The sequence below is a fragment of the Bos indicus x Bos taurus genome, chromosome 11 (assembly GCF_003369695.1).
Source record: "Bos indicus x Bos taurus breed Angus x Brahman F1 hybrid chromosome 11, Bos_hybrid_MaternalHap_v2.0, whole genome shotgun sequence".
NCBI classification, from domain to species: Eukaryota; Metazoa; Chordata; class Mammalia; order Artiodactyla; family Bovidae; genus Bos; species Bos indicus x Bos taurus.
This window is the reverse complement of record NC_040086.1, coordinates 21,445,452-21,473,134: the sequence shown is the minus strand read 5'-3', so window position 1 is coordinate 21,473,134 and position 27,683 is coordinate 21,445,452. Positions and strand designations below refer to the sequence as shown.

Genomic DNA, 27,683 nt, shown 5'->3' with positions numbered 1-27,683 from the left:
TTACTTGAGTGTGTGCTTAAGTTTTCTTCCTTTTATAGGAGAAAATAAAATCAAAAAACAACAACAAAGAAATGGCATTTGTAAAAGCACAAATTTTTAAAAGGTAGTACTCCTTTACCTCTTAAATACGTTTCCCAGTTGTGTATTTTTATGGTTGCAAGCAAGAGTAGATGATTTCTTTCTCCACTGAGATACTCTTTAGATGGAAAAGACAATAATGGTGAAGTAAAAAAAAAAAAAACTGTCCTCATTTGAAACATGAGAAGTTTTTAAAGTGATTGGCTCTTTCACTTGACATTTTATTAATCTGAATACCTGGATAAAGCTGTTCTTCAAATTGTGCGTTCTTTTGAATTCACCAAAAGGCAGTGTAGTGTTGTGAGTCAAATTGTGGTCTCTGGAACCCTACTGCCTGAGTTCTCAGTCCATGCTTCCTTTACTGTGCCTGCTTTCTCATCTGTATAATTGAATACAAATAACACCTACTTCATAAAAATTTGTGCAGATGATCTGTAATTTCATTGGAACAATGTTGTTTAATTGCTAACTATTACTGTGAGATTATATCATCAAGATTCTGGGGTGGGATTTTTGAGACTATTTAGAATTTGTGTATCTTTCATTGCTAGATGTATATGTCTAATTGTGTTGGCTTCATGTGTTACTTAGCGTGTCAACCAGTTACCACAAAATTGATGGATGTATGATGCAAGACAGAAAAATCAAAATAGTATTATCATAGAAGTCTCTATGGATATGAAAGCATTCATGAAGAATTAGAGCTGCCTTAATTTTTTGTGCTTTTTATTATTTTCCTTAGGATCTAAGAATTTAAGGATCCATTCCTCCATACATGTAAACCCTAGGGGCACTTTCGTGCATTGGAGAAGGAAATGGCAACCCACTCCAGTGTTCTTGCCTGGAGAATCCCAGAGATGGGGGAGCCTGGTGGGCTGCCATCTGTGGGGTCGCACAGAGTCGGACACGACTGAAGCGACGCAGCAGCAGCAGCAGCAGCAGCAGGGGTCAGAAACGATACTCTAGAAAGATTTTGTTAGTGTTTTTAATGACCGCTTTGTTCAGCAGCCGTCTCTCTTCTGTCCACCAGGTGGCAGTAGAGCACTTTGTATCCATACCATGCCCTGTTCCCACTTGGTAGCCAGCAGTATTAACCTGGAATAGGACCAGAAAACACCATACACCAGAGTGTGCAGTGTTCCTTCAGCTGGGTTTTACAGCATCATATTTTAAACATTTTATTGAGGATAATGACAACAATAGATTGGATAATATTCCTTTCCACAAATTCTTTTAGCTCAACTGAAGTACACACAAACCCATGATAAGAAGCATATGTGGAATCTTTGCAGTAGCTGGAATAACTACATAGGACTTACTGAATTAACAAAACAATCTCCAGATATTTTTTAGTATATTTAAGGTTAAATGGAAATAAACCTTTGGCATCCAGGGCAAATTAATTTTAGGTGGTAAACTGTGAGAGCCCTATCCTTGGTAAAGTGATTAAGCCAAGCCATCTTATTTTCCAGGTGCAACACTGCGCTGCAAGTCAATCAGTACAGAAATTTAAATCACTTCAACACCAATGGAGAAGTATGAAAAATTAGCTAAGATTGGGGAGGGGTCTTATGGGGTTGTATTCAAATGCAGAAACAAAACCTCGGGACAAGTGGTAGCTATTAAAAAATTTGTGGAATCCGAAGATGATCCTGTCGTTAAGAAAATAGCTCTAAGAGAAATACGCATGTTAAAGGTAGGTTAACTTCCTCTGTACATCTATAATATCACAGTACTGGAAAATTACAAAGAATTTTGAAGTGATCTTTTTTTTTTTCTGTTGGACTTAAATTCCTCTGTATCAGCAACTCTGTAAATAGATCATCACTTTGGGCTTTGGCCACTCTGATCTTTAAGTGATATTATGAGTACAGCCATAGACTGTTCAAATTTTGATTGTTAAAAACTCATTCTGGTTGGTAAATATTCAGTGTCTTAAGTCCCCTCATCCCCAGTGTTTATCCTCCCCTTCAGCCCTGGCCTTTCCTCCCAACCCCCAGCCAAGTCCTTCTCCCCATAAACCAGCAACCAAAAGGGCTTTTTGTGGTACAGAGGGACCCACAGGGCTGCATCAGAGTGCCTGTAGTCATCGATCTGGTTTGGGCCCGCCTGAGCTCACTGGTTCTTAAGACACATTGACCATCACCCCCAGCTATGTATACACACTTTACACAAAGCCTTTACATTGTTTTTAAAGGCTTTAAAACAACATAGGATTTAATATGGAAGATTCACAAGTTTTCTATGCAAATTTTTTCCTATCCTAAAAAATCTTACAAGTTTAGAGCCGTTAAGAGAGCTTAGAGATGCTTCTCATGCGACATAGGGAGGAAACTGAGACAAAAGGCAGTGCACCGGGATGCCCTGAGGACCTTGTTGGAATGCAGATTCTAAGTCTAGGTCTGGGGTCAGCCTGAGATTCCGTGTTTCTAACAAACTCCCTGATGGCACAGATGCTGCTTGTCTGCGGACCACACTTTGAGTAACAAAAGTGTGATTTCCTCAGGAACACACAGCTCACCTTGGCTTTTGGCATATGTCACCTGTTTACAGGAAAACCCCAGAAATATAGTTTTTAAAAGGAGATAAAACTCCCTTCCCTTTAAAAACATTTGTAGCAGGTTTCCTCAACTAAAAAGTTTTAGCATTTTGTTTAAAATATGACTTGATATGCACGGAGTTTTCAAGAGCACATCCATCATGATTTTAAAAACAGTTCCCTGTTAACTTCGTGGCCAGCAGAGAGTGCTGATCAGACACACAGCTCATCACAGATGAACTGGGTGTGTCTGAACCTGGCAGTGGGTGGTTTTCTAATAGGAAAGCTTTTTATGCACCCACTCCCACCAACCCTTCAAGTACAGTTAATGCTCAGGTAGCACCTCCTGGGTTACAAGTGTCCAATTTAAGGGTGCACTTGAAGGTAAAAAAAATAGCCAGATTCCAACTCACTTTGGTCTCCAGTGATGGCTCTCTGATGGTAAAGAATCTGCCTGCAATGCAGGAGACCCAGGTTCGATCCCTGGGTTGGGAAGATCCCCTGGAGAAGGGAATGGCTACCCAGTCCAGTATTCTTGCCTGGAGAGTCCCATGGACAAAGGAGCCTGGCGGGCTACAGTCCATGGGGTCGCAGAAAGAAGGACACCACTGAGAACTAAGCACGATGGCTCTCTGAAGGTGCGTCTCTCCTGCCTCTGGTATGTTTCACCCACCTGCGCCCTGAAGAGATCCCTTCCGTGATAAACCTACCTTACTTTCCTCACATACTCCTACTATTTAAATTTCCTTTGATTTCCTCCTCACTACCTGTTTTTCTTTACACAAGTCACTGTTTTCTGATCTAAGTTCATTTGATTTGCAAAGAAGATATAAATTGCCAATCCACTCAGAGAGAGAGCTGAAAACCTTGCCAGCACATCCAGCTGCAGTACCTGCGCATCCCTGACTCTTGATAGAGACTCTTAGCTCCCAGTCTGCAGTTTTGGCCTCAGCACGAAGCATCTGGCTCACCTGTGTGACCTGTTCGGTCCACTGTTTGCCTTTCTGCTCTTTTAGCTGGTGGAGCACATAGGAGACACATTGATCTGGTGCCCCGGGTGTATAGTTAATGTGTAATGTGTTCTCTTTCCCCACACTGTTGAGCAGCAGGCACATAATCACAGGGTGATACTTTTTGTTCTGGGTTATTTTTTTTTTTTTTTTTTTTGGTTGGTTGGTTTTTTGTTTTGTTTTCTTTTCTTTTTCTTTTTTTGATCAAGCCATGCTTACAGATAAGAGAGAGTATACTGTACAAGTCACGGTACTTTAAGCCTCTCTACTGGGCCTGCAAAATATTTGTTGAGTTTCTACAATATACAAAATACTGCATATCTTTCTGAGTAAATGGTGTCTAGGGTTTGGAAAGTTAATTCGTCTACTGTAGTGGGAAAACAACAGGAAGATGACTCAAAAGTAGGAGTGATGAGATGTCCTGGTTTATAGCTTCTGTCTCAGTGTTCCATGTGGTTAGCATCCCTTTTTGTCTGGCTAGCATTTTCTTTCAAAAGTGTGGTAGTTCACGTGTGAAATTATACAGTCACTTACCTATAGGCAGAGTGACCACGTGTGCCGATTTGCCTGGGACAGTCCTGGTTTATACTCGTTACCCTGGTTGGGTGATAAATTATGTAGTTACTTTAGTGATATTATCTTACTTAATCGGGGTTTTTCCTTTGATTTGCGACATTGTGAAATGCTTGTGAAAGGCAGCCTTGTGAAATGCTTCAGTCTGGGAATTGAATTTAACTCATTAAACATCTCAGCATAAGACAGAACAAGAAAATCAAAGAAGAGAGCTGAAAATGTGATAAATTTAGACACAGACTAACCATAAGGATTCCTGGAATATGCAGTTATTTCAGATTCGAGGGTTGAGATCTAGTCTTTCTGAGCACAACACTAAAATCCAAGCCGGATTTCAATGCAGCCATTTACATTAAATCTATGACAGTATATAAGCTAAATGGGTATAGATGATTTTTATAGTCTTTTACTCAATAATTCCATTACCATTCTATATTCAGATCATCTTACAACTTGTATACTTAGAATTTCCACTAAATTCATAAAGCATTTTTAATTTTAGTGCTTATATTTTAAGTTGTACTTTGCTATCTCCAGAGAGATTCAAGCAGCTTAGTTACCCTTTACTATGGGGTATGTTAGATAAATTCTTTCTTCCAGCTTTAAGATTCTTTGGTACTTACTAAGAGTAGTTCCTCTTTTGAGTAACTGTAATAATTTCTCGGCAAGAAATGCACAGAGAAAGATGAGCAAAGCCTTTGGCTCTTAAAATTGTAAGGGGTCTGGGAGAAACTATTACAAGAAGTGAATCACCAACTTTTGTATTTCAATTCCTTTGCAGCAATTAAAACATCCAAATCTTGTGAACCTCATTGAGGTGTTCAGGAGAAAGAGGAAAATGCATTTAGTCTTTGAATACTGTGATCACACACTTTTAAATGAGCTGGAAAGAAACCCAAACGGGTAAGTAATCTAGAAAACTGAAGTTCTGCTGGCTAGTTCCAGGTTCATTACATGTGGGATTCAGTTTAGTTCAGTTCAGTTGCTCAGTCGTGTCCAACTCTTTGCGACCCCATGGACTGCAGCACACCAGGCCTCCCTATCCATCATCAACTCTGGAAGCTTACTCAAGCTTATGTTCACTGAGCCAGTGATGCCATCCGACCATCTCATCCTCCATCATCCCCTTCTCCTCCCTCCCTCAATCTTTCCCAGCATCAGGGTCTTTTCAAATGAGTCAGTTCTTCATATCAGGTGGCCAAAGTATTGGAGTTTCAGCTTCAGCATCAGTTCTTCCAATGAATAATCAAGATTGATTTCCTTTAGGATTGACTGATTGGATTTCCTTGCAGTCCAAGGGACTCTAAAGAGTCTTCTCCAACACCACAGTTAAAAAGTATCAATTCTTTGGCACTCAGCTTTCTTTATAGTCCAACTCTCACATCCATACATGACTACTGGAAAAACCATAGCTTTGACTAGGCAGACCTTTGTTGGTGAAGTAATATCTCTGCTTTTTAATATGTTGTCTAGGTTGGTCATAGCTTTTCTTCCAAGGAGCAAGTGTCTTTTAATTTCATGGCCACAGTCACCATCTGCAGTGATTTTGGAGCTCAAAATAAAGTCTTTCACTGTTTCCATTGTTTCCCCATCTATTTCCCATGAAGTGATGGGACCAGATGCCATGATCTTAGTTTTTTGAATGTTGAGTTTTAAGTTGGGTTTTTCACTCTTTTCTTTCACCTTCATCAAGAGGCTCTTTAGTTCCTCTTCACTTTCTGCCATTAGGGTGGTGTCATCTGCATATCTGAGGTTATTGATATTTCTCCCAGCAGTCTTGATTCCAGGTTGAGCTTTATCCAGCCCATCATTTTGATGGTGTCCTCTGCATATAAGTTAAATAAGCAGGGTGACAATATACAGCCTTGATGTACTCCTTTCCTGGTTTTGAACCAGTCCGTTGCTCCATGTCCAGTTCTAACAATTGCTTCTTGACCTGCATACAGATTTCTCAGCAGGCAGGTCAGGTGGTCTGGTATTCCCATCTCTTTCAGAATTTTCCACAGTTTATTGTGATCCACACAATCAAAGGCTTTGACATAGTCAATAAAGCAGAAGTAAATGTTTTTCTGTAACTCTCCTGCTTTTTTGATGATCCAACAGATGTTGGCAATTTCTGGTTCCTCTGCCTTTTCTAAATCCAGCTTGAACGGCTGGAAGTTCACGGTTCACATACTGTTGAAGCCTGGCTTGGAGAACTTTGAGCATTACTTTACTAGCGTGTGAGATGAATGCAATTGTGCGGTAGTTTGAACATTCTTTGGCATTGCCTTCCTTTGGGATTGGAATGAAAATTGACCTTTTCTAGTCCTGTGGCCACTGCTGAGTTTTCCAAATATGCTGGCATATTGAGTGCAGCACTTTCACAGCATTATCTTTCAGGATTTGAAATAGCTCAGCTGGAATTCCATCACCTCCACTAGCTTTGTTCATAGTGATGCTTCCTAAGGCCCACTTGACTTCACATCCCAGGATGTCTAACTCTAGGTGAGTGATCACACCATTGTGATTATGTGGGTCATTAAGACCTTTTTTGTATAGTTCTTCTGTGTATTCTTGTCACTTCTTCTTAATATCTTATGCATCTATTAGGTCCATACCATTTCTGTCCTTTAGTATGCCTATCTTTGCATGAAATGTTCCCTTGGTATCTCTAATTTTCTTGAAGAGATCTCTAGTCTTTTCCATTCTATTGTTTTCTTCTATTTCTTTGCATTGATCACTGAGTGATTTTTATCTCTCCTTGCTATTCTTTGGCACTCTGTATTCACATGGGTATATCTTTCCTTTTCTCCTTTGCCTTTTACTTCTCTTCTTTTCTCAGCTATTTGTAAGGCCTCCTCAGACAACCATTTTGCTTTTTTGCATTTCTTTTTCTTGGGGATGGTCTTGATTATTGCCTCCTATACAGTGTCACAAACCTCCATCCATAGTTCTTCAGGCACTCTATCAGATCTAATCTCTTGACTCTATTTGTCACTTCCACTGTATAATCATAAGAGATTTCATTTAGGTTATATCTGAATGGTCGAGTGGTTTTCTCTATGTTTTTCTTTTCTTTTTTTTTTATAGTGAAAACTTTTATATTTGGAATTAGCCAGCTGGACTCAGTTTAGATGATGCCAATTTTGTTGGCAACATCCAAAGCATCATAGTCAGGGGCCAGTCGAACATATGCCTTCTTCTCTCCATCAGGCCTGATCAGAGTATTGACCTTAGCCACGTCAATGTCATAGAGCTTCTTCACAGCCTGTTTAATTTGGTGCTTGTTGGCCTTGACATCCACAATGAATACCAGTGTGTTGTTGTCTTCTATTTTCTTCATGGCTGACTCGGTGGTGAGGGGGAATTTGATGATGGCATAGTGGTAAAGTTTGTTTCTCCTAGGGGCGCTCTTCCGAGGATATTTGGGCTGCCTCCTGAGCCGCAGTGTTTTGGGCTGCCGGAAGGTGGGCGATGTCCGGATCTTCTTTTTTTTGTGGCTGTGGACACCTTTCAACACTGCTTTCTTGGCCTTCAAAGCCTTTGCTTTGGCTTCAGCTTTAGGAGGAGCAGGGGCTTCCTTCTTCGCCTTCGGCACCATCTTCATGAAAAGCTTCCCTATGTTTTTCAATATAAGTCTGAATTTGGCAATAAGAAATTCATGATCTGAGCCACAGTCAGCTCCTGGTCTTGTTTTTGCTGACTGTATAGAGCTTCTCCATCTTTGGCTGCAAAGAATATAATCAGTCTGATTTCGGTGTTGACCATCTGGTGATGTAGAGTCTTCTCTTGTGTTATTGGGAGAGGGTGTTTGCTATGACCACTGCATTCTCTTGGCAAAACTCAATTAGCCTTTGCCGTGCTTCATTCTGTACTCCAAGGCCAAATTTCCTATTACTCCAGGTAGCTCTTGACTTCCTACTTTTGAATTCCAGTCCCCTATAATGAAAAGGACACCTTTTTTGGGTGTTAGTTCTAAAAGGTCTTGTAGGTCTTCATAGAACCGTTCAACTTCAGCTTCCTCAGCATTACTGGTTGGGGCATAGACTTGGATTACCGTGATAGTGAATGGTTTGCTTTGGAAACGAACAGAGATCATTGTGTCATTTTTGAGATTGCATCCAAGTACTGCATTTCAGACTCTTTTGATGACTATGATGGCTACTCCATTTCTTTTAAGAGATTCTTGCCCACAGTAGTATATATAATGGTCATCTGAGTTAAATTCACCCATTCCAGTCCATTTTAGTTCGCTGATTCCTAAAATCTCGATGTTCACTCTTGCCATCTCCTGTTTGACCACTTCCAATTTGCCTTGATTCATGGACCTAACATTCCAGGTTCCTATGCAATATTGCTCTTTATAGTATCAGACTTTACTTCCATCACCAGTCACATCCACAACTGGGTGTTGCTTTTGCTTTGGCTCCATCTCTTCATTCTTTCTGAAATTATTTCTCCACTGATCTCCAGTAGCATATTGGGCACCTACCAGCCCTAGGAATTCATCTTTCATTGTCCTATCTTTTTGCCTTTTCATACTGTTCATGGGGTTCTAAAGGCAAGAATATTGAAGTGTGGGATTAACGATGGCAAATTTCAGATCTGAGCCCCCTTCTGCCTGTTTGCATCTGCTGGCTCTTTCTCTCCAATCTCAGGATGTGCTCAAAGGGCAAATGAATATTAACCAAAGGTAATGTTAACTTAGAGGAATAATGTATAGTATTTAATAGACAAATCTACTGCAAATACAAATTACAATGTATTTCAAAGCTATATGTATTTCAGAGTGATTCAAAGTTATATGTTAGATTGTCCGAATTCAAGGAATGAACCATAGTTCTTTCATATAATTCACTAAAGTTAAAGGAGAAAAAATACTTGTTTGATAAAATTTGGAAAGTCAGTTGATAAATTCAACATCTTCTCCTGATTATTTGGTGGAAAAAAAACCTTAGCAAACTAGAACTAAAATACTTTTTATACACACAAACACACACACACACACATACAGACATACAACTTCTCCAAATTGACTGCAAATTTTATATTCAATGATAAAGCACTAGAGAAACCATCATTAAAGTGAGAAATAAAACATGAGAACTCTAGCCAGCATAATGTACTAAGAAAAACAAATAGGATTTAAAACTTCGGAAAACAAGATAAAATTTCCATTATTTGCATGATATTATTGTAGTCTAACAGAATTACCTAGAGTTACTAAAACGAATGGAATTCAGTTTTCATATACATATATATACATATATCTGTGTGTATGTGTATATATATATATGTACATATATATGTTTGTATGTATAGCACTCTAAATTCTGTACACAAAAAGTAATAGCTTTTGTATCAATCAGTACTGTAGAAAATCTAATGGAAAAGGATCCCATTCAAATGTCAACAATAAAAGTGTTTAGGAATAAAGATACAAAAGATGTTAAAACTTTGCCTAAAAACAATTACAAAACTGAGATACACAAAGGATTTTATTTAAATGAACATATATTTCTGGATGGAAGTATTCATTATTATATTTTGGCTTCCTTCCTGATTTATATATTGCACAAAAATCTAATCAGAATGCCAATGGTTTTTTTTTCCTTTGTGAACTTATTTATTTTTCAATTGAACGATAATTGCTTTATAGAATTTTGTTATTTTCTGTCAAACTTCAACATGAATCAGCCATAGTTGAGAAAGTTCAACTAAACCAAGAAATTTTTTAAAGAAGAAGAAATGCAACTTCAACTGCCAAATAATGTCATATTAGTTTTAGAGAGTCCCTTTGACAAAAAGTATGTAAACAAAACTAAAAAAGAAGTGGCAAATTGGGTGAATCTTTGCCAAATGAAGAATTAATATCATTTCATACATACATATGTAGATTTTGCAAATCAAATTTTTTAAAAGATTCAGTTCAGTTCAGTTCAGTCGCTCAGTCGACTGTCCGACTCTTTGCAACCCCATGAATCGCAGCACACCAGGCCTCCCTGTCCATCACCAACTCCCAGAGTCCACCCAAACCCACGTCCATCGAGTCAGTGATGCCGTCCAACCATCTCATCCTCTGTCATCCCCTTCTCCTCCTGCCCCCAATCCCTCCCAGCATCAGAGTCTTTTCCAATGAGTCAACTCTTCGCATGAGGTGGCCAAAGTATTGGAGTTTCAGCTTCAACATCAGTCCTTCCAAAGAACATCCAGGACTGATCTCCTTTAGAATGGACTGGTTGGATCTCCTTGCAGTCCAAGGGACTCTCAAGAGTCTTCTCCAACACTACAGTTCAAACCATCAATTATTCTGCACTCAGCTTTCTTTATAGTCCACCTCTCACATCTATACATGACCACTGGAAAAACCATAGCCTTGACTAGATGGACTTTTGTTGGCAAAGTAATATCTCTGCTTTTTAATATGCTGTCTAGGTTGGGCATAACTTTCCTTCCAAGGAGTAAGCGTCTTTTAATTTCATGGCTGCAATCACCATCTTCAGTGATTTGGGAGCCCAGAAAAATAAAGTCTGACACTGTTTCCACTGTTTCCCCATCTATTTCCCATGAAGTGATGGGACCGGATGCCATGATCTTCGTTGTCTGAATGTTGAGCTTTAAGCCAACTTTTTCACTCTCCACTTTCACTTTCATCAAGAGGCTTTTTAGTTCCTCTTCACTTTCTGCCATAAGGGTGGTGTCATCTGCATGTCTGAGGTTATTGATATTTCCCCCAGCAATCTTTATTCCAGCCTGTGCTTCTTCCAGCCCAGCGTTTCTCTTGATGTACTCTCAATATAAGTTAAATAAGCAAGGTGACAATATACAGCCTTGACCTACTCTTTTCCCAGTTTTGAACCAGTCTGTTGTTCCATGTCCAGTTCTAACTGTTGCTTCTTGACCTGCACACAGATTTCTCTGTATGGAAATCTCTGTAGGAGGCAGATAAGGTGGTCAGGTAGTCCCATCTCTTTAAGAATTTTCCACAGTTTGTTGTGATCCACACAGTCAAAGGCTTTAGTGTAGTTAATGAAGCAGGGTAGATGTTTTTCTGGAATTCCCTTGCTTTTCCTATGATTTAGTAGATGTTGGCAATTTGGTCTCTGGTTCCTCTGCCTTTTCTAAATCCAGCTGGTACATCTGGAAGTTCTTGGTTTATGTACTGTTGAAACCTAGCTTGAAGTATATTTTAGCATTATATTGCTAGCATGTTTAATGAGTTCAGTTGTGCGGTAGTTTGAACATTCTTTGGCATTGCCCTTCTTTGGGATTAGAAAGAAAACTGACCTTTTCCAGTCCTGTGGCCAGTGCTGAGTTGTTCAAATTTGCTGGCATACTGAGTGCAGCACTTTCACAGCATCATCTTTTAGGATTTGGAATAGCTCAACTGGAATTCCCTCACCTCCACTAGCTTTGTTTGTCATAATGCTTCCTAAGGCCCACTTGACTTCACTCCAGGATATCTGGCTCTAGGTGAATGACCACACCATCATGGTTATCTGGGTCATTAAGACCTTGTTTTTATAGTCCTTCTGTGTATTCTTACCACCTCTTCTTAATATCTTCTGCTTCTGTTAGGTCCATACCGTTTCTGTCCGTTATTGTGCCCATCTTTGCATGAAATGTTCCCTTGGCATCTCTAATTTTCTAATTTTACTTTTAAAATAGAAATTAATTTTAGAGACTTCCCTGGTGGTCCTGTGGTTAAGACCCTGTACTTCCAGTGCAGAGGGTGTGGGTTCCATCCCTGGTTGGGGAACTAAGATCCCACATGCCTCAAGGCGTAACCAAAAAAAATTTTTCTTAATAATTTAAAAAACGGTTAAAGGAATGAATTAAAGGAATGAATTAATTCATATTTCAACTTTACTTTGAGCTAAATAGGGTTTTGTATGTTGGCTTTAGAGGACAGATTTGTTGTTTAATTTAAATATAAATTAATTTATAAATTAACATACATTTTCATAAAGTTAGACATGGATGCTTAATATCATGCATTGTTCAAGGCTCTGAAAATAAAACCTATAATACATTCAATCCATGTACCAGTTTAACTGAACTGAACATCTCTTTCTTCCTTCTGTGAAAGGAAGGAAGTCTACTGCCTGTAGGACTTAGCTTATGCTTTTCCTCCTAACTTTGTGTCCTCTTTCCCTATCTGTATCATTATCTCTAGAATGTGAAATCCTAGACATTCTGACTATCTGTGAGATTCCTTTTTCTGAATGGTATTGCTTCCCTCCTTTGAATATCCGTGAAATTTTATTTTCATCCCTGTTACGGTACTTGGCACTTACTACCTTACAGGTGTTTAAGTGCATACTCTCTCTTCCTTTGAGTGCAGAACTCATATCTAATTCATCCTAATAGCCTCCTTAGTGTGGAGCATGCTTTGATTCATTCATTCACTTCAGAAATATTTTACTGAACACTTCTGCTAGTGCAGAGGCTAGAAAGATATAATGGCACAATCCTGTGCTCAAGAAGCTTAAAATCTAATGAAGAAACCGATACTCAAAGTAGCCATTACAAATGACAGTGAAAATTGAGTTACCAACAATGCTTCGGATACAGAAGAACAGCTCCAGTCTCTGTTGGTCCCAGGGAATCAGGGAAGTTTCTGCGGAGAAGGACACATTTGGGCTGAGACTTTGAAAAGGGGAAGAACTGGCTGGGTGGGCGATCTTGGTGGAATGCACAGATGCAAGAAAGAACAAGGCATAGTTGAGTAACTCATTTGTCTTGTATGTATTTAGCAACCACAGAGATCTCTGAACTCCACTGCTTTCCTTTGGAAAGTATATTTGGTGTGTTTAGTGTGAGCAGGGCATGGTAACCCACTCCAGTACTCTTGCCTGGAGAATCCCCATGGACAGAGGAGCCTGGTGGGCTACATACAGTTCATGGGGTCGCAAAGAGTCAGACACAACTGAACGACTAAGCACAGCACAGTGTGTTTTACTAGTGTATTTAGCAGTGCCAGGGTATACAGCGTGCTTTGGGTCAGCCCTAAGACTTGGATCTACATGAAGGAATGCAGATAGGAACAATGCAGGCCCACCACTCTTTCTATGAAATGCTGGCTACTTCCAGAGAACTATGATTAATTTAAAATATTTGTCTGCTTTCACTCCCTTCCCAAAATCTTCAACATCCCAAAGAGTATAAACCCAATGAATAGCAACCAGAGGTAAACAACTAAACAGCATACATACCAAGCCTATGGGACCATTGTTTGTTCAGTAGCTAAGTTGAATCCAACTGTTTGCAACCCCGTGGACGGCAGCACGCCAGGCTTCACTGTCCCGGAGCTTGCGCAAACTCTAATAGTCAGTGATGCCATCCAACCGTCTCATCCTCTGTCGCCCCCTTCTCCTCTTGCCCTCAATCTTTCCCAGCATCAGGGTCTTTTTCAGTGAGTCGGCTGTTCATATCAGGTGGCCAAAGTATTGGAGCTTCAGCTTCATTGTTTATCAGGGTAAATTCACAGTTCGAAGAAATAACTGGTGTATAGATATAAGATGATCAAGGTAATGGATGTTCGGGATGAGCTGTGAGATGGTGAGATTGTCTAGAGACTTGAGGACTAAATTATATCACAAAGAAGAGCTAATTCAACACTGAAGTAAGATGGTGAAAATGTACTGCTTCCCCTGCCAAATGAAAGCGACTGGTTTCCTCTACTTTTTTAATAGAGGGAAAAGCATTTGTTAGATCAATAGCTGCAGAGTAAGCCCTGAGACTGCGTTTGATTTGCTGCAGTTAAGAAACTGCATGTACCAACACAATATTGTAAAGCAATTATCCTCCAACTAAAAATAAATAAATTAGAAAAAAAGGGGGTAGGAGGGAGGTTCAAGAGGGAGGGGACATACATATACCTATGGCTGATTCAAGTTGATATATGGAAGAAACTACATGTATGTAAAGCAACTGCAACTGGTGTCATCTGATTAAATTTGAAATAATACATTCCCATTCTCTAAAATCCTTCTCTGTTCAAAATAGGTCCAGGAGGTAAGTTAATTGGTAATGTGATAGAAATTACCACCTACCAACAGGAAAGATTCCCTTCACTGTCATTGCACTATACATAGTAGAACAGTCCTACCATCAAGAAATTTAAAATCTAATGAAGAATTAGATATATAAGGGAACAATTAATTATAAATGGTCTTTTAAAACTACTGCTCTCCACTTCTGGCTGGCAACAGCACAGCATGTACGTCTGTAAATCAGGTTTCAATTTATTTTTTTTAAATTCGTCTTTACCTAGGTGTGATGGACATATAAAAGAATTAATTTCCTTCTCAGCAAACTGATCATAGGTAATTTCCTGTAAAGCTATGGGTGTGGGTTGGTGGAGGGGTGGGAGTGAATCATGAGCACTGAGAAGTGCTTTAGCCAGAAGAGCAGCAGCATGTCCCACATGCTGAAGCAGGGAGAGTCTTCCTTTGAAATGACATCCTGGTTTCCTAGGAATGATGGGGTCCCTGGGTGACAGAGGCCAGGAAGGAATACTGCATGTCCAGAAGTTCCTGTAATAGACAACAGAGCCAGCGTGGTGATCAGAATGATTTGATCTGACCATGGGTTCTCCCACACAAGATAGATGGGCAGGTCTCTAAAGTTCTTTTCTACATAAACTAGAGGCTTGGCTTCAGCCACCGTAATAGCCCCAGGTGGCGCTAGTGGTAAAGAAAGTGAAGTGAAAGTGAAAGTCACTCAGTCGTGTCTGACTCTTTGCGATCCCATGGACTGTAGCTTGCAAGGCTCCTCTGTCCATGGGATTTCCCAAGCAAGAATACTGGAGTGGGTAGCCATTCTCTTCTCCAAGGGATCTTCCCAACCCAGGGATCGAACCCAGGTCTCCTTCATTGCAGGCAGGTTCTTTACCAGCTGAGCCACAAGGGAAGCCCCAGTGGTAAAGAACCCGCCTCCCAAAAGGAGATGCAAGAGATGCAGGTTTGATCCCTGGGTCAGGAAGATTCCCCTGGAGAAGGAAATGGCAACCCACTCCAGTATTCTTGCCTGGAGAATCCCATGGACAGAGGAGCTTGGTGGGCTATGGTTCATAGGGTTGCAAAGAGTTGGACACTACTGAAGTGACTTAGTGTATAAGCACATCATAATAGCCAAGACCCAGGGCCTCGTGAAGGAGGCAGCTATCCTTGGGGAATAGCCCTGCATTGACATCATGTGTGTGTACTTAATTCTTTCTCTTAGCCTATCCCCGGAAAAGGCAATGGCACCCCACTCCAGTACTCTTGCCTGGAAAATCCCATGGACGGAGGAGCCTGGTAGGCTGCAGTCCATGGGGTCGATAGAGTCGGACACGACTGAGTGACTTCACTTTCACTTTTCACTTTCATGCATTGGAGAAGGAAATGGCAACCCACTCCAGTGTTCTTGCCTGGAGAATCCCAGGGACGGGGAAGCCTGGTGGGCTGCCGTCTATGGGATCTCACAGAGTCAGACACGACTGAAGTGACTTAGCAGCAGCAGCAGCAGCCTCTTCCCGAATGGCCTGTGACCAAATATTTACCAGGATAGTTGTGTACTGGGAAAAGAGAGCTACCCAATCTCTCAGGAATCTCTGAATCATGCTCTGAAGTAAAGCCAATCACCAGTAACTTTGAAAGTTACTGTGGTTCAGCAGTTTTGTGGGGATGGGAAGCTTATTGAGAGTCCCCAGTGAAATTTAACCTGAATCCATCCCATGGTAGTCCTGTCAGGTCCATGAATCCATCCTGGGAGCTGTTTCCCCATTTCCTAACTGGATAGTGGAAATAGATACACTGCTGCTGCTGCTGCTAAGTCGCTTCAGTCATGTCTGACTCTGTGCGACCCCATAGACAGCAGCCCACCAGGCTCCCCCATCCCTGGGATTCTCCAGGCAAGAGTACTGGAGTGGGTTGCCATTTCCTTCTCCAATGCATGAAAGTGAAAAGTGAAAGTGAAGTCACTCAGTCTTGCCCGACTCTTAGCAACCCCATGGACTGCAGCCTACCAGGCTCCTCCGTCCATGGGATTTTCCAGGCAAGAGTACTTGAGTGGGGTGCCATTGCCTTCTCGGATAGATACACTAGAAAATGGAAGAAGAACCAGTAGGTTCTGAGCCAAGGAATGAAGGCAGTTGTGGTAGGAGGAGCCTAGTAGAAGTGTCTGGCACCAAATAGAAAACTGAAAGCAATACTGCAGATTTGGGGACAAACACAGGCTTCCCTGATAGCTCAGTTGGTAAAGAATCTGCCTGCAGTGCAGGAGACCCCAGTTCGATTCCTTGGTCGGGAAGATCTGCTGGAGAAAGGATAGGCTACCCACTCCAGTATTCTTGGGCTTCCCTTGTAGCTCAGCTGGCAAAGAATCTGCCTGTAATGCTGGAGACCTGGGTTCAATCCCTGGGTTGGGAAGACCCCTGGAAAAGGGAAAGGCTACCCACTCCAGTATTCTGGCCTGGAGAATTCCATGGAAGAGTAGGACATGACTTTCACTTTTCATAGATTACTGCTACCATTAATACTTTGAGGTGACATAGCTGGGAAGTAGATGAGCATGTTGCATGTGATAAATCCTCTCCAACACTCCTATCTCCCCAAAACTTTGGATTTCTTCCTCTTCATTTTACTAATGAACTTCCAGCATTGCAATTTCATTTGGCACAGGCACCCATCTAACCCAGATTCTGATCAACCAATTCAGCAATCACCTTCTCTCACTCCTGGCTGCTCCAAGCAGTTTATTGAGCCAGGCTCCATAGGAAGCGTGCCCATAACTGTTTATAATCAGCCGAGTGTAACGTCGTGTTTCCTCCTTTCTGGTCCGACACTAGGAAATCCATTTCCACGTACATTCTCCAGTATAGATTGGCCACTTTTTAGAGTTCTCTTCGCTGTGCAAATCTTCTTTTCTTCTCTTTGACTTTGTAGTAGGTCCTTTGGAACAGGCTGAGATCTGACTTTAGTCAAAGTTTGGAGACATTGACGGGTGGCAGGGAAAGGAGCCTTGAGGAGAATTGACAGCACCCATGTTTTACAGCTGCCTCGAGTGAGATCGTGAGGGGCCCTCCACAAGGCAAGACCAGTCTCCATACAAGTTTGGGGGCTACTTCATGTAAGAAGAGACGTTTGGGACTTCCCTAAAGGTCCAGTGGTTTAGACTCCACGCTTCCACTGCAAGAGGTTTGATCCCTAGTCAGAGAACTAAGAGCCCACATGCCATGAGGTGTGGCCAAAAAGTAAATAAGTAAAAAAGAAGGGATATTTGGCAGGAGGTTGGGATGCTCTTAGTTCCGTGAATACTCCCAAGTGTCACATTTAATTTCTCAAAGTGTATGTCTCAGTTAATTAACTGAGAAATTAATTAACTTCACATAAATTCAATTTGTTTTGTCATTTAGCACCCAGCAGGACTATTCTCAGTGTCCAATTTTTCAGTCACTTCTGGGATAATCCCAGTGGTCAGTGGAGCAAGTCTTAAAAACACAAGAAATAAGGGCAAACATTGAAACTTCCGGTCTCCTAACTGTGCCTCGAACCAAAGCATCAAAGCCTTACTTAAAGCTATCCTTTTGTTTTCTTCAATTTTTCCAGCGAAGTGAGACACAACCAGCCCAACCTCACTTTTATTACTTTCCTATGTGTTCCGGTTTTGTTTGATCACTTTCAGTCCAGCAAAACCCTGCCCTGAATAGGCACTTTATTACAGATGACCACACGCGATTATGTACTTAATTGGTTCATCACTGGGTATCCATTCACCAGGGTTACAGCCACTGATGGTAATTAGATCCCCCGGCCTTCAGACCCAACCAGTCAGGTAGCCTGCCTTTCCAAGGCCTCGACTTTGCTTCCCATGCCCAATTCTGGTGTCCTATTCTGCACTGATCAGGATTCAACAACAGAATTCACTCTAGCTAGTTTAAGCAAAAAGGGATTTATTACAGGGTTTGAGTTTATATAGTCTCTGAGAGTGCCAGTGAAGGAAGCTTAGTTGAGGACCTGTTGGGTACCAGTTACAGTTCGAGGCCCTGGAGCTACAGTAACGGACAAGGTAAAGAAAGCCCTGGCAGAGTTACAAGGCTTTGGAGGAGAATAAAACACACTGAGAAGCTAGAGAATTCCTGGTGAGGGGCATAGGATGAAGAGTAAACACAGAGTTTTGGTGGTCTGTTGAGGGAAGAGCAGACACTAACGGGCCAGAGCGGAGGTCAGTGAGAATGTGGCAGGAGATAAAGGTAGGGGAGAGGGGTGAACAGAAGTGAAATCATTAAGAGGCCGGTAGGCCACAATAAAGGTTGGATTTTATTCTAGGATAACAAGGGTTTACAGAGAAGGGCTTGATTCATCTTGGGCACTGATAATGAAATTGTTTTCCCCATCAAGTTATATATAAAACTAAAAGATAATGAGCTCTGATGTCAGCGCCAGGATTCCCCTGAGTGGCTGAAAGAGCAGCCTCTGGGCAACCCAGTCTGAATTCCCTGACCCTGCCACCCTCCCTAACACCTTTGGTTTTGAAGCAGGATACCATGTTTTTTGTTGTTTTTTTTAAAACAATTAGTTTTGTTGTTGTTGTTCAGTTCTTTGTGACCCCCATGGACTGCAGCAACCAGGTGCCATCCTTTGTCCTTCACCATCTCCCGAAGTTTGCTGACATTCACGCCCATTGAGTCGATGATGCCATCCAACCATCTCATCCTCTGTTGCCCCCTTCTCCTCCTGCCCTCAGTCTTCTCCAGCTTCAGGGTTAGTTACTGGCCATGCCTCGCTGCATGTGGGATCTTAGTTCCTTGACCAGGGATGGAACCCATGCCCTTTGCAGTGGAAGCATGCTGGACCACAGAGAAGTCCCAGGATGTCTAGTTTTTGCTTTCAGACCTTCATGATTATCAATTCTTCCATTATATGTTTGTCATTCACCCACAGTATACGAAGCATTGAGTATCAGTTGGTTTCTATAGGTTTTATTTCACAAAATACTTAGAAAAACTGCTGAGTGTGGCTAAATAATGTTACAGCAGTCTGTGTTTCTGGAATGAGCTCTGTGTGAATCTGTATTCTCTTTGATAACTATCTTTGTAAGATCTGTGGTATTTGTTTGTAGTTGTTATTTTTTATAAATGTTGTTTTGCCTAAAATGGAATCTGCCTTCCTGGAATCTGTGCTAAGGATTCTGTTTTGAACCGAAGCCATGACTCTTCTGTGAAATGCCCTGAAACAGTGCATCAATAGAAAAGTTAGAGGGAATGTAATTGCTGCAATTTATAGAAATGGTTACACAAAATAGACTAAGTACTCTCGAATACACATTGCCCAGATCCCCAAGTGGAAAATACTCCCCAGTATTTTCCACACAGGAAATCTGCAGAGGCGAGAAGCTCCCAGACTCCCATTTTCCTGGGCTCTTGTTCCTCCCTGGCCCCCTGGTTGTGTGCCTGCCTGCTTACCAGGTGCAAGTGCTGTTGCTGTTCAGTTACTAGGCGTGTCTGACTCTTTGCGACCCCATGGGCTGCAGCACGCCAGGCTTCCCTGTCCTTCACCATCTCCTGGAGTTTGCTCAGATTCATGTCCATTGAGTCAGTGATGCCGTCCAGCCATCTCATCCCCTATGCATCCCCTTTTCCTCTTGCCCTCCATCTTTCCCAGCATCAGGGTCTTTTCCAATGAGTCGGCTCTTCGAATCAGGTGGCCAGAGTATTGGAGCTGCATCTTACCAGGTGTAAGTAACAGTTATAAAAACAACTCTTGCATATGCTTGAGTGTTTACCACCAGCATGAATTCAATGAATTGAAGGTCACTCTTCACGGATGCCTTTTTTCCTGCAAAACCAGGTCTCAGTTCTACCTGAAGTTCATACCTGCAGGATCGAAATATATCATGTGCCTCCCATAGATCCCAGAAATCCCACTTCTAGAACTTACCTTAAAAAGATTATTGCACAACTGCCATAGATAGTTGATAGGATATTCACTGAAGCATTGTTTCTAGAAATGAAACTTGGATCAAACCTAATTGCTTGTCAATGAGGACTTACTAAATTATGATACATCTATATAATGAGATCTTTGGTCACTGAGATAGATGTATACATATTCTGTATATATGTATCTGTACCTCAATGCATACAATGTTTCTGAAAGAGGCAGGGGAATTTGCCAAGGATGAAATGATTGGCTAGGCAGATATGAGAGAATTCTTCATGGATATTCTTTTAACTTTAAAAATATCAAACCTTATGAATGCATTTGTTTAATATTAAAGTTAAAAAGTAAATGCAGAGAGAGGAAGAGAACCAGAGATTCCCAAAGGGACAATCACTGTAAGTTACAGCAATTATTTTGGGCTAGCAAGATTTGAATGAACATGTCTTATTTCTTTACTTTTCTATATTGTTTGAATTTTCATGATAAGCATTAAAAATTTCAAGTTAAAAAGGAAAGTTACATAGCTATAATGAAAAAAGTAGCAAATCAATTTTTGTTAAAACATTTTTTAAAAAGAACATTTCCAAGATTCCCTTTGTACTGCATCCACTGGCTGTGACAAGCCCCACCCATTCCATTTCTATTCCCAGCTCTGCTCCTGAAAACACATCTTAGGAGTTTTCATTTCCTTTGTTATTTTTTTCCCCAGAGTTGCTGATGGAGTGATCAAAAGTGTGTTATGGCAAACACTCCAAGCTCTCAACTTCTGTCATAAACACAATGTAAGTAACATTCCCTAATGTCTTTGCTAATTTCTTCATGATGACTCTTCTCTCCTAAACGGCTCAGGGGTCTATTTGAAGAGCTAATGGTGGAAGGAGAATAAGAACCAGAGGAGCAAAACAAAAGAAAGTTACGGAATACAAGGAAAAGTAATGCATTATTCATGGCTTTTTTCCAACTTCTATAAGAATCAAATTATTCATTCCTTATGAATTAAAAGTTTGTATGAACTTAAAAGTTTCCTTTTGCCCCAGTACTAATGATTATTTTTAAATAATCAGTACTATGATTATTTTTAAATTGGGTTAAAATAAGTCTTCAGAATATCAGTAGTGTAACCCTCCGTGGCACTTGATTTTCTCTTGTTTTTAACGTCTCTTAAGTCTTTTATACTGTAAAGGTCTCCTTTCCTCTATCTTTTTTTTCTTTTTTCCATCATGAATTTTTCAGAGCCATGGGTGTCAAACTTGAGCATGCATCAGAACCACCTGGAGTTCTTGTCAAGACACATTTTGCTGGGCCCACCTCCAGAATTTCCGATTCCGTAGGTCTGGGATAAAACCTGAGAATCTGCAGTTCTAACAGTTTACCAATTGATACTGAAGCTTCCCAACCTAGAACCATGCTTTGACTTCTCCTGTGTTATAGAAATCCTTTTGGCTGGTTGCTTCCTGTGTGTTTTTTAACTTGTTCTTTTGCCTGTATTTACTGTAAATTGGTGTTTATATCCAGAGGCTTGTCACACTCAGGTTCAGTCTTTTTAGACAGGAAGGCTTCACATACAGTACTGTACACTTCTTACTGTGTCAGCTACCTGAGGCGTATATAACGTCTGGCCGTCTTTCCCACTTTGGATTGTCTTAAAATAGATTAGTAGGTTCAAGAGATGTTCACTCGATCCCCTTCTTTAGCACTTTTGCTGTCAATCTTTTTTTAGTTTTAGCATTTAGAGATCATTATTACCTCTCTCCAGTATTTCATTAAAGTTAAAAGGTGGCAATTTTCTAATTCTAATATTCCTTCTGCATTTATTAATTGGAATTCTATGGAGAAGAATTTACCATGGACCCTGGTTACTGTAAAGTACAGTAAGATAAATATGTGATTATTCCTTTTAGATGTCGGTACTCACAGTGATGAACTGGTGTCTCCAAGAGTGTCTCCCAGCAACCTTGAGGAGTGAAGGGTTCGGTGGGGTGTAGGGCATCATTATGATTTTATGTATGTGATGTGCTTCAGTCCTTTGCAGTCATTGTTCTCTCTGATGTTCAGGTTGTCCCATCTTAGGCCAGTGGGAGCATCTTTAAGTAAGCTCTTGGGTGCTTTTGCTATAATGATAGTTTTTTTAAAAAAATAACCTTTTGAGTTGGTGCCTACATAGAGGCAGTGTTGAGGCAAGGATACAGACTACCATATGGTCAGTTTTGATGCCAAGAGCAGAATATCTATCCTGGTAATCTAGGATTGCTGAAAAAGAGTACACAATCATGCAACTAATTTTCAGTACTTAAGGAAAGCTTCCCTTGGTGTTAAGAAGAAACTCAGTGAAGGGCTTCTCTGATGGCTAAGTGGTTAAAGAATCTACCTGCCAGTGCAGAAGACATGGGTTCGATCCCTGATCTGGGAAGATCCCACATGCCAAGGAGCAGTTAAGCCCATGTGCCATAACTATTGAGCCTGTGCTCTAGAGCCAGGAGCCGCAGCTACTGAGCCCACAAGCCCTGGAGCCTGTGCTCCCCATCAGGAGAAGCCACCACAACGAGAAGCCGCACACGGCAGCTGGAGAGCAGGCCCTGCTCACCACAACTAGAGCAAAGCCCAGGAACGAAGACCCAGGACAGCCAAAACTAAATAAAACCATTTAAAAAAAGAAAGTGAGGTTTTTGTTGTTGTTAGAGTAAGTCAGAAGCTTTGACTTTTTATTGATAAAGTATATAGAATATAGAGACATATTGCTCACAAGATACATATTTTTCATGATGCAAATTGTGCTTTCAAATAATTGCTAAAGATGATGCAGAATTGAATCCACATCTTTGTTGCTTTCCACCATGCTCTGAGAGGTATTCAAGTTCACCTAAGTTTGCTGCTGGAGTTTTATGGGTAATTAAAATGATTTTTAAAAAATTTTATTTACCATAACTATTTGTGTATTCAGTTCAGTTCAGTCGCTCAGTCGTGTCCAACTCTTTGCGACCCCATGAATTGCAGCAGGCCAGGCCTCCCTGTCCATCACCATCTCCCGGAGTTCACTCAGACTCACGTCCATCAAGTCAGTGATGCCATCCAGCCATCTCATCCTCTGTCATCCCCTTCTCCTCCTGCCCCCAAATCCCTCCCAGCATCAGAGTCTTTTCCAATGAGTCAACTCTTCGCATGAGGTGGCCAAAATACTGGAGTTTCAGCTTTAGCATCATTCCATCCAAAGAACACCCAGGGCTGATCTCCTTTAGAATGGACTGGTTGGATCTCCTTGCAGTCCAAGGGACTCTCGAGTCTTCTCCAACACCACAGTTCAAAAGCATCAATTCTTCGGCACTCAGCTTTCTTCACAGTCCAACTCTCACATCCATACATAACCACTGGAGAAACCATAGCCTTGACTAGATGGACCTTTGTTGGCAAAGTAATGTCTCTGCTTTTCAATATGCTATCTAGGTTGGTCATAACTTTTCTTCCAAGGAGTAAGCATCTTTTAATTTCATGGCTGCAGTCACCATCTGCAGTGATTTTGGAGCCCAAAAAAATAAAGTCTGACACTGTTTCCACTGTTTCCCCATCCATTTCCCATGAAGTGATGGGACCAGATGCCATGATCTTTGCTCTATATAATCAGATTATAAGCTTGAATGCAGTCTCTGTGGATGGTTTATCTTTGTATGTATCTCTTTAATGCCTGGTCTGGATCTTTTTATATATGGTGTTCAGGAAACATTTATGGAGTAACTGGATGAATGTATGAATGAATGAGTCCATCAATCAACTTACCTACCTGATTATGACTTACTGTTTAGAGTGAACCCAAATGTGCTTGTAGCTCTGTGCAACTGCCACCATTCCTCTGCTTGGAACAACATGTTCTATACCTTAAACCTTAAAATATTGAAAACCTCCCACTTATAACCCGTGACCTTTATTACAAATGGATAATTTTTCAGACAGACTTTCTTTCTCTGACAAGAAAATTACTTCTGAACTCTGGTTACCCCATTTTTCTTACACTATGGTAAACCTTTGTGTATCTTTTTAAAATAAACCTATTAGTTGAAACATATGCAAAGGGAAACAGTCTAAATCATATATAAGCTGTTACAATACTACATCTAAAACCTTTATACCCTCCTTATTTTAAAGGAGCCCTCATGATACTCTCAAATAGGAAAGGCAATCCCACCCATGTTGTTGCTGAAGATTCACAGTGGTGACCATGACTATCTTTTATCTCCAGAGCAGTTATCCCAGCCAAGGTCAAGGTAGTAAGGGATTAAGGCCTTGTTACTCAGAGTGTGGTTGGTGAAGGTCTCCTGAGAGCTCATTAGAAATTCAGACTCTCAGGCTCATTCCAGATCTACTGAGTCAGAATCTGCATATTTAACAAGATCTCCAAGAGATTCGTGTACACATTAAATTTTGAGAAGCACTGGACTTAAGAAAATACCTACTCATTTTGTTCTTTTTTACCCTATGATATGGCTAGAGTGAGGTAACTGAAGTGACCCTTTAACATCATTATCAACTCATGAATTTTTATGTATTTGATGTATCAATTAGAGAAAAATAACTTCATGTCTGGGAATTTCCTGGCAGTCCAATGTTTAGAGCTCAGTGTTTTCTCTGCTGTGGTTCCCGGTTGAATCCCTGGTTGGTGAACTAGGATCCTATAAGCCATGCAGTGTGGCAAAAAAAAAAAAAAAAACTCCATATCAAAATGGCAAAATTACAGTGACTTCCAAAATGTGAGTGTGTCTGGCTATAACATCCATTATCGTCTTGTTGATATCAGTGTCCTAGTTGTCAAGGAGGCTTCTTTCCTCTCTGATTATGAGTGTCCGTCCATAAGGCTCAAAGAACAACCTTCTCAGATGTCCATTCAGGCTTATGTAAAGAGGCAGCTTCTGGCAGGGAAGTTTCTGGAGATGGTTCTTAGAATTAAGGATCAAGTTTAAAATACCATGGATACCTCTTCCTACTGGCTTGTGAGTCTGTAAAAATGAGATTGTACATCAGCCAGCATAACCCAGTTTAAGCAATGTTTGCTAAAAGCTGTGTATGAAACCCAAGTTTATTAAAATGTTTTGATTCCCCTGACTTACAACTTTCTTTTTCTTTGGTGGAAAATAAGTTGATTGCAAGAGGCATACAGAGTTTACACTTGAGTGCAATTTTGCATTGGAGAAAGTGAATGCTGTATGTCAAAGCATCTTCTGTTCTCCATGCTCTGGTTCTTACTGTTCCTGTGATTTTTACTCTCTTTTTCCTTCTCCAGTACTCCCATCTATTCTTCTTTATTTGTAGCTTCTCTTACCTGTACCTACACTAAATGATTTTCTCTGTTTCTTTGGGACTTGTCTGTACTTCATTAGCTGTTGTATATTTTGGTTGGAAAACAAGTGGCTGTAAATTTCACAGGGATTTGCATATTTCAGTAGGCCACTAGACAGGTAGCAGTATAAGTCCATTTACCTGGTAGTACCACACATAATTCAGAAACTTAGAATTTGCTGCAGACTCATCTGAAGGACATAACCTGTTCTTATTAAATCAGTAGCTATTATAGGTGAATATGACTCAGTGTTAATCCAGTTTTCATAAATGTGTTGCCTAAAAGGTAGGATGAAAACTATGTTGGTTATGTTAGAACAGTGTAGCTTTAAAAATTACCATCTAAGGCCTTCGGACTTTTAAGAGGCCTTAAAAGGTTTCTTCTAGCTGATGGCCATACAAATGATGAAACAGTTGACAGTAATTGAGACTAAATACAAACAAGCTTGCAGTATGAGTGCCGGATTTTTTTTTTCCATGACCCAGAATGAATTTAGCATTCAACATTTTCTCTTCTTAGATAGCTATTATAAGAGCAAAAAAAAAATTTTTTTTTTTTTTCAAAATCATCAGTTTGAAAGGAATATTTAAAGGGACTGACATCACAACAGAGAAGTCAGGCAGAGGGAGCTGATTGTTGTGGTACTAAATCAGGAGTCCAGCGGTTGCCACCTGCCAGCACAGGATCATTGCAAGGATGCACTAATTCATGTGGAAGTGCTCTGAGAAGTCCAGAGCTCCGTGTGAGGGCTGAGTTGTAGAAGAAGAGCAAGATCGTTTTTAACCTATTTGCTTGTTTGGAGGGAGAATAACCTGGAAAGCTAAAGTTCTGAAGACGAGGGCCTGAGCTGTTTTCTCCTGGGGCATCCACAGCACGCAGTAGCCATTTCTGGGATAAGAGTGGGTGGGGTTCACTCAGCCCACCGTCATGCACGCCCCCAGCTTGGCCCTCTCACAGCCGGAAAGGAGCATTTGCTTCACTGAGGGTCCTGGGATGGTGCAGCAAGTTGCGAGTTCTCCACTGGAGAGGACTCTAAGGGGAGAGTGCCTCCCAGTGGCAACCTGGTCTCCCAGGAGCGACTCCATCATGAGGTCACACCTCAAGAAAGCTGTTCATGGTTGCAGATTAGCTCACTGTTGAGGATACTCGTCTCCTGAGGCTGAATCTTTGGTATCTCTTGTTAATAGGTGGCCATAGGTTCCAGCTGGCCTAGGACAGCTCTGGTCTGTGAACTCAGCTCCCTTTCACACATCCTGACCAGAGGGTAAATAAGATGGTCCCTCTGATGCATTTTCTTTTTGTTGTCATTTGAATGTTTTTCCAGTTTCTCAAATCTGTAATATTTATGCAACCTGAATTGTGATTCTTGGGTGACAGCTGTTCTTATTAGAGGCACTCTGGGTATAATCTCATTCAGGGTTTTTTTTTTTTTTTTTTAATTAAAGTATAGTTGATTTACAATGTTGTGTTAATTACTGCTGTACAGCAAAGGGATTCAGTTATACATATATATTATTTTTTAATATTCTTTCTCTTTATGGTTTATCATAGGATAGTGACTATAGTTCTCTATGCTATACACTAGGACTTTCTTGTTTCATTCAGGGTTCTACCTCTTACTATTCAAATAGGGCTCAGTAAAAAGTGGAAGAAATAATTATATAATACACCCTTCTCAAAAAATTTTTTTTCAGTTTTCCCATCCAATAATTATTTTAATTTTTTCCCTAGTATAGCAACTTTTTTGTTATGACAAGATTTACAAATTAAAAATTGCTAATTTAAGGTTTTAGAAAAAAAGAAGGAAAACCATATTTGTGTTTATCTCACAGCCTGTGTTTATCATTGAAACTAATAGTTAATGTTTATTATGCTTTGTTGTTTTGATGACTCAGGGAAATAATTAAATATTTTCTTACAGTGTATTCACAGAGATGTAAAACCTGAAAATATTCTAATAACTAAGCAAGGAATAATCAAGATCTGTGACTTTGGGTTTGCACGAATTCTGAGTAAGTAGCAAGTTTTTTACTAAGTTATGCAATACAGATAATTATGAAATGATATAGTTTAAATTCTTTAGATATTGAATTATGCTAATTGTTATAGTGTTATTATTCAGAAAGGGAAATTTCACTTTAATTTTTTAGTCAGTACATTAGTTCATACGCAGCCACATTTATGTGCTGTGCGCATAGGAAAGGAAGAGAACTAAAAGATGCATTTCTGGTCTTCATGCACTTATAATC

The 27,683-nt window shown here is 40.5% G+C and overlaps 1 protein-coding gene and 1 pseudogene across 4 annotated transcripts in view; one reads left to right on the top strand and one right to left on the bottom strand.

The window, feature by feature from the left end:
• The window catches only part of CDKL4 (cyclin dependent kinase like 4), a 54,890-nt gene that overhangs the window by 12,697 nt on the left and 14,510 nt on the right, over positions 1-27,683 (top strand). For 3 of the 4 annotated variants that reach the window (XM_027555072.1, XM_027555073.1, XM_027555074.1), the window contains exons 2-5: positions 1,551-1,774; positions 4,982-5,103; positions 20,818-20,890; positions 27,356-27,446. In XM_027555072.1, the coding sequence (XP_027410873.1) occupies positions 1,607-1,774; positions 4,982-5,103; positions 20,818-20,890; positions 27,356-27,446 (454 nt within the window). In that variant the 5' untranslated portion in view covers positions 1,551-1,606. The remainder of the gene's footprint in view (positions 1-1,550; positions 1,775-4,981; positions 5,104-20,817; positions 20,891-27,355; positions 27,447-27,683) is intronic. The other variant, XM_027555076.1, reaches the window with a different exon arrangement.
• On the bottom strand, positions 7,259-7,825 carry LOC113901123 (annotated as a pseudogene).